General features: G+C 33.3%; 1 protein-coding gene across 1 annotated transcript; it reads right to left on the bottom strand.

The window, feature by feature from the left end:
* Positions 1–1383: 1383 nt before the first annotated feature.
* LOC148606584 (AH receptor-interacting protein-like) lies at positions 1384–14544 on the bottom strand. The gene is made up of 6 exons (XM_088547148.1): positions 14386–14544; positions 11369–11548; positions 10716–10896; positions 9073–9259; positions 6263–6405; positions 1384–5487 (listed from the first exon to the last, which is right to left on the bottom strand). The coding sequence occupies exons 1-6, from the start codon at positions 14482–14484 to the stop codon at positions 5285–5287; spliced, it is 993 nt and encodes a 330-aa protein (XP_088403274.1). The 5' UTR covers positions 14485–14544; the 3' UTR covers positions 1384–5284.
* Between the last annotated feature and the right edge of the window lie 1249 nt (positions 14545–15793).

The following is a 15793-nucleotide window of genomic DNA, read 5'->3' as shown; positions in this document are numbered from 1 at the left end:
CAGCCCATCACAATCACTTCAAAATATAAGTGTGCTGTATCATTGGACTTATTGTACCTGCGTATGGAGTGTTCATATCACAACTCGTACCTTATGCCAGAGCTTGCCGAGACTACAAATTCTAACAAATAGGCTTCTGGAGCAGGGTTTAATGTTCCTACAAGAAAGAAGTCATCACTACAAAAGTTTTATGGCCGTCATCATGAACTCGTTGTTCATTATGGTGTATCCATCTGCGCCATGAAAACTGATTTGTTCATGTCATAGTTTTCCTTTCCTCTTACCGGTGCACCTGGTCCATGCTCCCAGTTTTTAGTGGAGTGCGAGTTGCTCATTTGCTTTTGTTACTTTGTATGTATGATTTTCGTTACTGTATGTTCTTTGTTGTGTATGTCTGTTTTCCATGTCGGGTCTTTGTCCCTGGATTACATTCTTTTGATTACCGCTATAACCTTGGTTCCCTTGGTTACTCTTGTACAAAATTTCCTGACTGCTGACTCCATTTATATTTTAATCACATATTAAGATGTTACTTGTTGAAAAAAGAGTGGACATGGTAAAAAGCAACAAAAGAATAGTGGGCAGCACCTCTCAGATTTTGTGTTTGTAAAAAAAAAATCCATTTATTTGTGTGTCCATTGGAAATCACATAATCAGTTTTATTGATAATTTGATTATAAACAGGAAAATACAAATAAAAAATCAACAACTTTCACATTCACCATATACATCAAATCTGGTGAAAACTGGTTTATGTTTGTATACAAGTCAAAGAATAGATTTGTGATTTGAAAAAGAACAAACAAAACCAGTAAAAAGAATGTAAAAGTTGTCTGTTTTGGATTTCGTGTAGTTGCATATAAAATTAAACATTAAATCATGTATATTGTACCTTATTAGAAGTGTTCTAATAAAAGTGGATCAGTTTTTGTCTCTTAGGCCAAACACACTAATAATGTTGTTTACTGCAACCACCAAGAAAAGTACTTTTTAAAAAAAAAAAAAGATAGGGGACACAATAATTTTTTTTCTTTTTACTTATAACTTTTTACATATCATTCAAGAAAATAATACATGGCACACAATTTCAATTTTCAATACATTTTTTCCCCGACACCTCTGAGTTATCAGCATATTTTGGCCGATTGCAATCAGGTGATCTGCATTGTTATAGAAGAGCATTTTTAAGGTCAAAGGGTAAAAATTAAAACTACACTGACTGCGTTGGAAAAAGGATAGGTTGGGTAGGTAAATGGGGGAAATTATTTTATTTTTCACCAACATTTTATATTGAGTTAATGGGGAAGCAATCTAGATTTCAACAGTGTGTGAGCAGAAATTGCCATAAAATGTTTAAGGTACATTTATAACAAAAATAAGGTAGTGGAAATAGACAAATTATTTTATTTGCCTAACATGAAGACAAAGCTGGAAAACAAACAATAAAATAATCTCTATAGAAAGCTTAAACTGTAAACACCATCTCTACAACAGAAATACATTGTACATTTATCAGCATACATGTACACGACTACATATAAAAGTCTACTTTGTTGTACCTGTATATACATGTACACTTTACTACTTTTATATTGTTCAACATCAAGTCAATTTATCAGGATATTGAATAGTTGTGCTAAAGCACATGATACAGTACATGAATTGGTCCTTGCAACAAGAATTGTGATCAGTCATAGATCAGTCAAACTGATCCATTAAACCGGTGATCGCATCAATATGTTTTACAGATTCCGTTGTTTTGTCAATTTTACGCATATAACCATAATACAGCAGATTACAACATCAATACTTTTATTTTACATTTGTTTTATTTTTAACAGATCATCCATCATTTTACATAACAAAACTGCGATCAGATTGGGCACCTATATATCAAAATAATCAGATGTTATAGCCTTCCTCCTTTCCTGTATTTAAGTCCTTTAAGTACATGATATGCTTATATCTGTAAATATGTCACATCTCTATTAAAGTCCCATAACTTAGAAATGAAAAAAATCAAAAAATAATTCAAACAAAGAAAGCTTACTTCTATAAAAAATAATACTTTACCCAAAAAGGTATTAAGTATAGGTATTTGTAAGAATCAGGCAAAATGGGAAAAATCAGAAACATTCATGTCAAACCCCCACCAATATCACTCAAGGATACTTTCTCTTTTTGAAAAAAAACATTATTTGATCTCTGCATTACTGGCTTTGCTCAGCAATTTTTCAATAGAATGTTAGAAAATGAGGTTTTTGACAGAGTTATCTGTCCTTGAAATGTTCATTTTCAGTGCATTTCAATGAAATTATCACTCAATGCACCAACAATGTCTTTTTTCTTGATTTTGATGGTACAAATAGTCAAATTACACTGTCAAAATGATGTTTTTTCATACTATGTTTCTGCTACTGCCCGATTCTTACAGGGACTAACATTTAAAAATCCATCGTTATTGTAATCAAAGTGTTGTTAGCACTACAGGTTTTTAATTCTTGTGAAATTGTAATATAAACAAAATTTCAAAGATTACATGATGTGAAATAAAACTGTGATCATACATTTGCAGTTTACAAATTATTAAGAACTGTTTTTTCCCCTATTATGTATAAACTGAATGTCAATATATACTACCTCCAACCTAACATACATTTACAAATTTTGTTCCATTTTACCTTTTTCCCAAATTTTTAAACCTGTCCAAAAGTTAATGCACATTTACAGAGTATTTATCCTACACTGTGATTATACTCAGAAATAAAATGAATTTCAGCTTAAGAAAATAATTTTCTTGATGAACAGAAGATTTTCAAAAACTAGACACTTTTATAAATTTGAATTTTCCCGCCTATTTTACTTGGTTTAAAGCACTGCTCTTCACTTCCTGTTTCATTTTACACTTGACACATTACAGGTTACAGACCACCAATTCAACCAATGAGCATTTGGAACGTACACAAAAATAGTCCTACGCAGAAATTACCCCTGTCCCTCATAGTGCTGTGAAAAAAGTTCTCATCTTATTTAAAAAAATTAAACAGTTTCTGAAAGGAAAAACATTTCTGTACATTTTATAGGTGCATTTTGCTTCTTGTGATGTGAAGCCTAATCTCCATAATGATTTCTAAATATACCCCTATCTTGTGAAAACACTGGGATTTCCTATGCTATTTATAGACACTTCACTTCTGGTGACCAGTATTGCACTGCAAGTCTGCTTACCCCACATGCCATTCTGAGGATTGTGAGCTGACACATGTAGAATCATGCTGATATATAGTCCTCTGCAGGTTAAAGTTAAAGTAAAGTCCAGAGAAGCCACTGAATATTGTGAAATTTGCATAGAAGCCTATGGGAAGTGAAATTAGTGGTTTCTAGCCTTACAGCAACAACTCAATTACCTAAATGCAAATTTATTACTGAATATCTTTCAAGGTCAAAAAGGAGTCCCTAAAATCTTCAGTTGACTTTGTTTTATTTGCAGATATATTACAATATTTTTGGGCAGAATAAATGCAAGAAACATATTTACTGGATATAAAAGACGTATTGAATGATATAACAGGAAATATCTTTGGACTATAGTAGGGAAGTTCCAGTGATGGACCAGCAACATAAGGTGTTTTGATCCTAAAGGATAAAAACCCATAAAGTGTAAACTAACAGATAAATATTGACACTGTCACATTTATATAGTAAAAAATCAGTTCTCTTGACAGAGTTGATGAATCGCAGCACCAGCATTTGTTTTTACATATTTTCAGAACTCATAAAACCTTGCTCGATCAAATTCAAAATTTTTCATATATCAGTCATTCAGTAAGAAACTAATTTAAAAATTTCACAGACATGCACAAATCCCGGAGATTCTAAATAAATCATGCTACAGTACACTCACAAAGTAAGCTGAAACAATATTTTGTCAATGTGTACATCATTAAAAAGAATTTACACACTGAACTTGATATATAGATTCCGTAAAAAGTTGGTAATTTCACAACCATACTACATACCTTAATAGCTAACTTAAAACTTATTCTTGGGTCACGCTCATGCTACATGCCTACAATAAATTAGTAACTGCCTAGTCTCACTTAAATAACAAGTTTTTTAACTAATATTACTGTGAAAGTACTTTTATTCGTGGGTACAAATTTCCGTGGTTCAGGGGAAAATGATCAGTTCTTGGATTCTTGAATTCATTGATTCGACAACTCCATTATACAAACAAATGGAAAATTTCCTTTTTGTTGGGAACCAAGTTTCGTGGTTTACCAAACCCACAAAATCTACGAATACTGGTACCCAAGGAACAATAATACTCTTACAGTATACCAAAATATATCAAGTATTCAGCTTGGCTTTAGCACATAGTCCTGTAAAAAAAATCCCAATCAGTACCAGATAAAATGTCTGGTAGTTTTGACAAAGAGATTTAAAATTTCTATCAAGTGCCTTCCGACCCACTATAAATTCATTTTTTAAAATAACATTAACAATATAACTCGCTGTAAAATGTCAAAAAGTTACTGACGCATGCACAGCAGGAAACTGTACCTTATTTTCATCAAAAGATTGATTGATTGATCATGGATTAACTTCCTATGGTAAATACACAATTTACCAATCTAACAGACCCTTTGTACTAGTCTAACACACTGAGTTGTATCTATATTGTGGTTATACAGCTTACAGAAGGAACAGACCACATGACAAGGGGAAGTTTTTGTATTATAGATTACATAGACAAAAAATGTCAACATTGATATTTTCAAACAGAATTCACTCAAACTTCCCTTTGTTGTCAATGTCTAGTTTTGGCCCTTATGTTTACACAAACTTTCTATCATTAGATGCTACAATGTTTGTCATCATGAAACATTTCTGAACATTTAAAAAAAAGTTGTGATGCTCAAACCAAAACAAAACCCCACATTAATGTAACTGTTTAAAATACTCCATGTAGTTTTAGGGCAAATCAGTCAAGATTAACCAATACTGTTGGGTTGCAGTGATAACATTTGGTGCATTTAGGAGGTAGACCTAGGGTAAGGGACATAACTCTTGAAATCAGTGATATGTTTGTATTATATTCAATTCACCAAAGCCTATCAAGCTTTTATTTGAAACAGAATGAAATCAGTCCAAGTTACTTTGATGCTTAGATGAAATTTATACAAAATGCTGAATACAAACATTCCTTTTGATTTGTAAGCGTTATGTCCTCTACCTCCTTAAATGCAAGATAAGCTATTGCAATCTAACTCCTTTAACAGTATCAGCTGAACAAGCCTTTCATTTTTTGTTTGTCACTTGCATTTTTTGTCTTTTCTTTATCCTCTAATATTTTAAGTTCTTTCTTGACAGCATTTGTTAATGTAGAATCAAGTTCCATAACTCTATTAAAGTCCTCCCGAGCTTCTTCTGGGTTCCAAGCTCCAACATGTGCTCTGCCCCTTCGGAACAATGCTTTTACATTATCTGCAAAAAATATAAATATAAGGATGCATTGAAATTACTCAAACAAAGATATGAATTTCACAAAAAAGTCAACTCATTCATTGGAAAAAAAAAAACTAGAAGGTGTATAACATGTCTGAACTTAGTCTATGACACGTTAGTCAAATTCTAACCACCACAGGAGGTGCACATCTTATGTGTATTGCCTACTTGCGGAGCTGGGGATGCAGCCATATTTTATCCTGTTTTTGCAGAGTTACCTCCCTTTAAAGCAGGTATAATTTCGAAGTCTCTCTAGTCGATGTTCGGATTTGGGTGCAGAAAAAAGAGGTAACTCGAATGAAAATGGTATCCCCAGCGGACAAACACAACGGTGTTTCTAAAATTTACAGGATGTTTCATTTTGTTGGTAGGTTACATAAGGACGATTGTTGGTCTGCAAGTCGGGAATAAATACAAAGCGAAGTACTGTAAATATATAAATTCACGGCTGCTAATTTTTGCGGATTCTATCAAGTGAACATATTCATGGGTATCAATTTTTGCAGTTTCAAGTATGTTTAGCATTATATAGTGTTAAAATCAATTTCAAGGATACTTTTTTTCACGGTTTTCTGTCCACCACGAAAATAGTGAAAATTAATACAAATAAAAAATAAGTACATTAAGAGTATATATAATAATGGTTCAATACTTTCTGAGTTAATGATTGTGCAAAAAATGTATTAAACAAAATTTTAATAAAATTCTGATAAAATGGAAACAAAACAATATGAGTACCAAAGCATTGAGATACCTGAGTCTCGTTTTAATACAGTGGTGAGGTGTTCTATAGCCGGGTAATATTCCTGAAGATTAAGTTTACACTGGGCAAAGTTCAGGAGGTACGGTTTCTTCATGTCTTCTAACCTTTCCCATTCCTGGTCGCCTGGTTTTTCTCTGAAATTAAACAAATAATAATAATCCAAACAAGACCTTCCATACAGCTGGATGATCACTATTACCAATGCTCGTTATTTGCTACACTACAAGGCACTGGATATAATACATTATAATGAATTAATTTTCATAAAGATGATTGTAAAAAGCAGCTTATCGCAATATTTAACATACATAATTTGAGTGCTATTCTTGGGTATAATTTTGAACCCAAAGAAGAGCCCAAATGAAAATTTCTGTGCCAATGACTTCAAATGGAGCCACCAATTAACTTCAATTAAAGGTCAGAAAGTTTGTCATGCTGTAGTGCAGACCTTGGGTAATTAAAAATGTTAATTAATCAGCTGTTATTAATTACAATTTGAAGTAATTTAAAGTAAGGAGTAATTTAGTGTAAAGTAATGCAGTAAGGCTAACAATGAGTAACTTGTGTAACTCATTGTCTTCCACTTTGGTTGGATGATGCTTTTCCATTGCTGGGAAGTTGTAAAGGCAAAAAGAGATGTTCTCTTTGTGATGAGACATTTTATTACCTTTTGACAATCAAATGTAACAGTTACATTTGAAATTCATCTTGAAATTGGTCTTACAATAAATTGGAACTATCAGATTCTCACTGGATTGGGTTCTCTTCCCTGAACCAACTAGCTGTTTTTCAAAAATGCAAAATTTTGCACTAACTTTAAGAATTAAAATCATGAACAAATGAGCAGAAAAAGGTAAGTGCTTGATATTTTAGAAAACCTGTTTTTTTACAAATGTTTTTGGGAAGGCACCCAAAATTTGTTATGAAAACTGATGTATAATTTCATTATGTTACCATTGCTACAGATTTTCATAACAAAATAGAAAATAATATCTATCTTTTTTTCAAGGATCTCCATAATGTACGGTTTTGAAAAATATATACTTTTTACAGGAAAAAAATGTTGGATTTGCTTGTTTAAGTGTCTCAATATGGCTTTATTTCCACAAATTGTCATAAAGTTGTCTGCATTGACCTATCTATATAGTGGAACCTTACATGTGACCAACTAGGGATAAAACTGGACGCATAATATGTAACCTAAGATGCAATTTCTATTTTATATTTGATAAACTGTTCCTCTTCATTCTTTTTAAAATTGGATTAAATCCTACATTTGTAGTTCAGTCATTAAACCATTTAGAAAAACCCAATGATTGCTTTAATAATAAAAGAACAGCATTCCAATGTCTCCCGTATAAAAAGATACATTTCAAACTTTAAATTCACTGACATTTTCTAAGTCCAAAGGCCGTAACTTCTGTAAAAATCATTCAACCATAACCAAAGTAAAACTCAATCTGTAACTTCTCATAGTAAGACTACATACAAAAGATAAAATCAATTGGTAAAAGCATTACAAAAAAAGTGCGGAAAACTTTAAATTCACTAAAATTCTATATAGCCAAGGGCCATAACTTCTTTAAAAATCATACTACCATAACAAAGTCAAACTTTAATTGTAACTCTGTAAAGGCTTCATACCAAAAACAAACTTATTATGTAGAAGCATTACAGAAAAAAGTTGCAGGAAACCCAGACGAATTGCTGGATGGCTAGCTTTTCCATGTCCGGTCATGGCGCGTCGCGGGGGCCAATAAAGTGGCGGATATATAATTCACAGGTTTTGTAGTGTAGAAAAAAATGCATCAAAAGCGCTGATTGATATGCACACAGAAATCAAACCCTAAACAGATGGGGCAAATATGGACACAAAATTCAATTGATACAGCTCTGATTTTGATTGTGATAAAATATTTGACACAAAATAAATATAAATAAAAATGAAGCTTACATTAATAAATGAAAAAAACAACAACTACAAAAAAACAATTTAACAAAGTTTCATGAAAATTGCTTGAATCTTTTTTGAGGATATTGTGCAATTATAGGAAATTCCCTGTTTTTAATGAAAAAAGTCTGAGTCCTTGAAAAAGCAGAAAGTCAATAGTCAAAAGGAGATAACATCAATAGTAATAAAATATTTCCCAAAGTTTCATGAAAATGGATGAAACAAATGCTGAGTTACAGTCCAAAAACTGTGAAATTCCACTTTTTTTAATGAAAATTGTTAAATTGGAACTTTACAATTGAAAAGGATCTTTCAAAATATATATAAACAATTCACAAAAGTTTCACTGACATTGCAACAAAAGTTATTGAGTTACAGTCTGATAACATATACCCTCCCCCCATTTTTGGACAAATGAAGTCCCATAACTCATAACCAAAAAGGATGAATTTATAAAAATAAAGAGTAAGCTCACATAAATAGAAAAAAAAAACAATTCACCAATATATATGAAAAAAACTTGTAGCAGCATTTTTAGTTATTACGGGGAAGTGTGGAAGGCGGACACCAGTATACCACTACACATCCTGTTTACTGACGGGTGTGATCTAAAGCTTAGCATCTGAGAAATTTTCATTTTTACAACATGTAGAACTATAGCAAAGTAAAAGTTGACAAAAATAAAAGTAAGTACTGATATACAGAAAAAAATCATTCAGGAAAAATCTAAGTGTGGGAAAGCGGAACTCCATAATAAAACAAAAGAATCCCAATGGAATACAACGATTTTTTTCTGCTTCTGTCTGTGTCTGTCTAATCTTTTAACTGTAACTGACTTATAAGGACTTACTTCAAAGTCTTTTGTTCTAACAGTCCTAAAGCTTCAGAATATTTCTCGGCTGCCTCAGTATATTTCTTTTGGGCATACAGAGCATTTCCCTCTTCTTTGAGTAGTGGTATTTTATTCGTCTTTTCATCCTCTGACATGGCCCATGTGTCTTTCTCATACTCATTTGGCTTCTGAATGCTTAAAATTTCTGGGGAAAAAAACTGTAAGTTCATTACCAATTAATTTTTACAATGTAAAGGGTATTGTATGCTCCAACCACATTAACCTGTGCTTTTTACAACAAAGATATTTTTAAAGATAAAACATTGAAAAATGCTAAGAAAACAGTATAGATTGAAAAATAATAAAGGAAATTCAATAAAAGCATTGCTTTTAAGAAAAATGTGAATAAGATGCATATCCCCCACCCCAGTTACTGTTCCCCTTTTTAAACCACTGGATCTGCCCCTGGTATGATAATTATCCTTTAAGTCTGATAAAATGTATTTATGAAAACAATGAAAAAGACATTTCAATAACAACAATTCTTTTACGAATTCCAAAGTTGTAGCTGGTGCAGATTTTATTACTCTCTTTGTGTCACTATGGTTTAAGGAGGTAGACCTAGGGTAAGGGACATAACTCATGAAATCAGTGATATGTTTGTATTATATTCAATTTCACCAAAGCCTCTTAAGCTTTCGTTTGAAGCAGAATAAAATGAATCCAAGTTAATTAGATGCTTACATAAGATGGATGTAAAATGCTGAATACAAACGTTCCAATGATTTAGTTATGTTCCTTACCCTGGGTCTACCTCCTTAAGCATGTGATCCACAATTAATGAGGCACTTGTACCAAAAAAAATTGATTTGTTTGGTTAAGACAGTGGTGTGGTATACACAGGTTCATAATACATTTTAACTCTTATAAAGGGATTTTAAAAAATGTCTGTTTTAGACAGGTTTTCGGTTTATTCAGTTAGGTTATTAAAAATATGCGAATTGGTAATGACACACTTAACACGAATATTTCTAAAGTCATATTTTTTTTTAAAAGCAAAAATATAGCATCTAATGGGACACTAAATGATATCCAGCAACACCAGATCAAACTCAAATATGAACTTTATGTAGATGTCATAATCTTAAAGGAACTAAACCATTCTAGGAAAGATAACTCCAAGTAATTAAAAAAAAAAACAAAAAAAAACAAAAAAAAAAAAACCACCACCTTATACATTCATAATCCAATTAAAACAAATTTTAATTTGGCAAGGAAAATAGAACTTAAAATGAAATTTTAAACTTTACTTGTCAAAGAATTAACTTAAAACAACATAAAATGGCTGTAACTTTTCTGTTGATCTTCTGATCAAACTGAAATTTCAATTTTATTTGTGTTTAAATTTATAATATTCAGTAAGTATATAAAGATTGAAAAAGATCCTTCAAAATCTTCTTGAGTAATCATCCAGAAACTGTTTAGGGGGAGGGGGTGGAGAAATTGATGGACACGCAACTACAATATTTTTGGAGGGTATTACACAATACTTGGCCATTTTATGTGGCAGGGTATCAGAACTAAAACTGTGTTTTGGTCTTTAGTATCAAAATCATGATAATAAATCTACACATTTGTTCCTAAATTTACATTATATCAACCTATAGTGAACTCCAGTGGTTGTGGGTTTTTAGTCAAATCATCTAGGTCAGCATAACCCAAGCCTTGTTCTGCCATGGCCATCATACCACAACAATGCCGATCCTCATGGTGATGGTGGTTCTTATCTTTACCAAATATCCCTCGTAAACTTTTAGATACATGGGGATAACCCATTACATGCTACAAATATTTAAAGATTTTATTTGAAACATATAAATGTGCACAAGTTAAAATTGTACAGTGCATAAAGATTCAAGTATATTATATTTAGCAATTGTTGTAATATTTTAATGTTGATAATGGAAATCAAAACAAATTTATGGTACTTTCTCCACAAAGTGGAGTAAAACCCAACCTAAAATAGAGGGATCCTATATGTCTCAGACTGCTCTTTTATGTTTTCAATCATGTAATTCCTTCAATAAGTGCACAAACAAATTTTGTATGTCATAACTCTTAAGTTTATTAACATTAAGATATTGATGAATGAGATAACCATGATTTTACTCAAAAGTGTACCCGTATTGTTCTGTATTGGAGTGCTAAACCAGCTTCTTTCAAAACAGTAAGCAGTATTATGCATTTTATCCTAATTTTCTAGCTGAACCACTGAAGTGAATGTATATTTTTCGTAGTAATTCACTGCACTTACTTTAGTATCACAAACAAATGAGGACACTTCTTTGTCCCTCATAGTCTTCAGGCAAGTTTCCCATACATCCAGTTTAAATTTCTTCCCAATGATAAGTTCCATTGGCTTCTCATGTTTCCTGCTGTCATCAATAATGGTCTTGTCATCATCACATTTCGAAGTTTTGTAGTGGAAGTAAATCTAACATAGAAAATGGAAAGAGTTTAGGAATGATACAGCACAATGTATTTTAGTTTGATAGGTTCATTTAGAATGTTTCCATTTTTTTCAAGTGTTTCTCTTTCTTTCATTTCCACAACATTGGGAAATCTTTCAAAATTTTTTTAGTTTGCTGCCTATTGGGAGATTCATTTAAAAGCCACCTACTAAAAATTTTGTTTTCTTACTCTGAGAATTATTATTTTTGTTGTTCCATTTTTAGCACACTGCTTTTCAAATAAGGATATTTGTGCACGTTTTTTATCTAAAAAAAAAAAAAGAACTATAATTTACCTACATGTACATGCAAATCATTTACTTACAATGTGCATGTGCATGAACAATGTACATGTACATCCAAATCTGTCAATAAGAAAACACAGAACTTAATTTTTTTCTTATAGGACATATACATTGGTACGTTGTAGTGTACATGTATATGACTAAGTGGCTTTCTTTCCCAAATAATATATAAAAACAAAACAAGGGACAATTGTGAATTCTGCAGCAAAGCAGACTCTTAGGTGTATTTGTACTAGCTACATAAAAAAAGTATGGCAAAACAGGCCTTTAAGCATTTGCAACATTTCTTTGCCACATAACCTATGATAAAATAGGGCTTTCTGGAAATTTTCTCCAGAGTCTGTGGAGACAAGCTCTAAAAAGTAAGGATTTATAAACATAGGTCTTACAAAGTAAGTCTCCCACCTTTGACAGGAGCCTCCCAATATTTCATGAAAAAAATCATTCATCTCCCTTTTATGTGCCCATGTTGAAGTGGGAGATTTAACCTCATTTGAAAATTTCTTCTGTCTTACTTTTATTTTTGGCTGAAAATAGTAATAAATTAGTTCAATTCTTGCCAAAACAAAGTGATCACTAACCTTTGATAGAGATCATTTAACTATCATTGTACATATAAATCGGGAAAAAATGTATGTCATCTTTCAGGGGAAGGGATGTCACAAGAATTGTCGTAATGAAACTGGAATTAAGTTCAAATGTCTGTTGCCAATCATAGATCACATTGCAAAAACAAAATCTCAACCTACTTCAGAATTTTTGAAGGTTAACACCTATGTTTATACAGTTTTGATTTTGTGGGTCTTATCTGTAATTTTCTTTAGACTTTCTGAAATATAACAACTTTAATTGAAGTAATTAAAAACTAATTCTATTTGGTGAAAGGTGCTTTATTAATTGGATAAACTTAAGTCACAGCATTAATGCAATTTACTTATTGAGTACATGAAGCAATGACAAGCACCTGTACAATAGGGAAAAAAAAAAGAATATACAAAGCTGACTACATGTACATGCTGCCTTGAAATCATGGACAGGTAGCATGTTTCATGCATGTAACAGGGAATGATAACCAACAGCATCTATATCAATTGGTACAATGAATTATCCCCCATTGTACAAAATTTAATTCAGATATCCATGACCTTATACAAAATGTTATCTCAGTAACACAAAATGTACATGTATTCTCCAACTACCGAAAATCATGATGCCACAACAGGAAAACATGTGATGGGTGGGACTTAGCAGCTCGGAGACTTATAGGGGTTATAAACTATTTTTTTTTATCTCATATTTTTTTAATCTTCATATAAGGAAGTCTCAATACTGGAATGTGTTAAGTGGCTGATTCCGAGTTTTAGGTAAGTTTGGGCCCCAACAAAAGAAATTCTTGACAGGATCACGGGTGAGGATAAAGAAATCATACTAAATAACTAATCTGCTGGATTACCATTGAATCATACATTGTACTTCTTCCTGAGTGTTTTTCATGATTTAACACACACAATTTTTCAACAATTTTTAAAAATTGCAATTTTCAATTTTCTAAGGGGGGAGCCAGGCCCCCCCACTCTGGATTTGCCAAAGTTCGAAGTTTTGATTATTTTCCATGAGAGACCCTGTTTTGTTGACATTTTGAATCGTAATAGAGAGTAGACGGAGCTTGTTACTTTTGGAAGGGAACAGAGCAGAAATGCTTACCCTACCGGTGCACCTGGTCCATGCTCCCAGTTTTTAGTGGAGTCCGAGTTGCTCATTTGCTTTTGTTACTTTGTATGTATGATTTTAGTTACTGTATGTTCTTTGTTGTGTATGTCTGTTTTCTATGTCGGGTCTTTGTCCCTGGATTACATTCTTTTGATTACCGCTATAACCTTGGTTCCCTTGATTACTCTTTTAAAACTGGAATCTAACAGAATATTTCAAAATTCCACTGAAATATTCCATGTCCGCTACCTTTCCGTTCCAAAAGTAACAAGCTCCACCTACTCTCATGGAAAATGTTCAAAACTTCTAGAAAAAATGTAATTTTCGTAGCAAATAAATTTATGGTATCACCATGCAGGAAAATGATTCCGGTATTGAACTAGGTATGTGGAATGACTGAATCTCCAACTTCTTGTATGGCAAATTGTTCGGGCCCCAACCCGACATATCAATATCCAAATAAAAAGGAGAAGGGTTGCAGGTCAGAGGACATTCAGACTAGATCTGCCACTGGTGTTTTAATAAAGTTAATTATCATGTTCTTATTAATACTCATAATAATATTGCTTGTGATGCCTGTAATAAACATGTAAGTTGTTATGGGGTCTGACTGTTGCTTTTTCCTGATCATCAAATTCTACCATGGCTGTGAAATTGCACGTTAACTACGGGCAAAAGACACATTTATACATATTTAAACAAATCAGTTTCATGGATGCCCGATAGAAATTATTTGTGATTTTTCGTCGCGTTAAACCCCCACACACTGCAGCACAGTTAAAGCATATTATGTGAAAAAAATCAACCTTTGTTCCGTCTGCATACTCTGGTTGCTCTCCCTTCCCGCAGTGTAATAACTTCTTTACGATTCCTTGCTGAAACAACTCCGAAATGAAATTTGTCATTTTGTTTACACTGTCCACGGAAATTGTCACTGTTGTGTCCCTTTATTATTTGGCCAGTTCATACCAAACGCTACTCGTACCTTAAACAACCGTCTCTGTAAAATAGTATTACACCAAGTGACGAGATTTATTATTTATTTATTAGTATTTTCAAACTTCAATCTCGGCTGAGAGAAATAAAGACCCGTCGTCAAAAATAGTGGAAAATACATGTTTTATAATTGATGCTAAATTTGGTTAAATATTTTCCCACCATCTGTTCGCGGTGGGGGGTCATAGTGGGAAGACATTCAAAAACATCCTAAGCTCTCCAAGCACTTTCCTGGGGCCCCAGTCCTGGCATTCCGTAGATCCAGGAGTCTAAGATTGATTGATTGATTGTTGGGGATTAACGCCCGAGCAGCAATATTTCAGCTATATTCAGGCGATGAACATGAAACATGATGGGATGATACATGAAATAAATGATGAAATGAAAAAAAGGATGGGACACAAGGATAATAGGGTCGACAAATTTTGATTGCCACAAGAAAAAAGGAGGGATGGGAAGGGTCGAGCAATTTAGCCTCCTGTGACGGAGCCCTATGGTTCCTACTCCGGGAGAATACCACAGCAAGGTTCTTTAACGTGCGAGGAACGTGGCATCTTTCCCAACATGGTGCACCACTATGGTTTGCGGTCAGGTTTTCCGTATTATAGCCTGACAACCCCAGCGTGTAACACGCCAGGGGTACCCAATTCCACCACCTGGGACACACAACCCAGTTGCTCTGTGGGCAGAGCGCCTAGTCCTCGGCTAGGTTTCTGAGCACTATTTTGTCGCCTTTTACGACCAGCTTAGCGCTGCTGCAGGCCTATTCTTTTGACACCCGGGCCTGCACGGGGCCCTAGGGGTCTAATCTAAGAGATGCCCCAGTAAGAGCAGAGATTCCATCTCAGCCCAAACAAACATGATACAACGAGCCAGTGTCGACTATGTGGAGATAAAAGATGCAAGACCTGTACTCAGGTAATGCACACCAAAACGTTTAAAAGCTACTGCACTGGAAAGGAATTTGCCATTTTTAGCGACGTGACTTGCAAAACCGAAAATACCATATACCCTCTCCAGTGCCGATGTGGTATGCAATGCGTTGGTGAATCAGAACAACCTTTCAACAGCATAAATGGTCATCTCAGTGACTACAAATGCAAACCAGACCTCCCTATACGTCACCATCTTAGATCTGCGGACACACCCAGGAGGATATCCACAACATTAATTATTGTTACGATCACAAAACGTAATAAAAACTGAACAAAGAGTAAA

Source organism: Perna viridis, chromosome 9 (assembly GCF_037379345.1).
Source record: "Perna viridis isolate PV_CMFRI_1.1 ecotype Kerala chromosome 9, ASM3737934v1, whole genome shotgun sequence".
NCBI lineage: Eukaryota > Metazoa > Mollusca > Bivalvia > Mytilida > Mytilidae > Perna > Perna viridis.
This window is presented reverse-complemented; position numbering and strand designations above follow the sequence as displayed.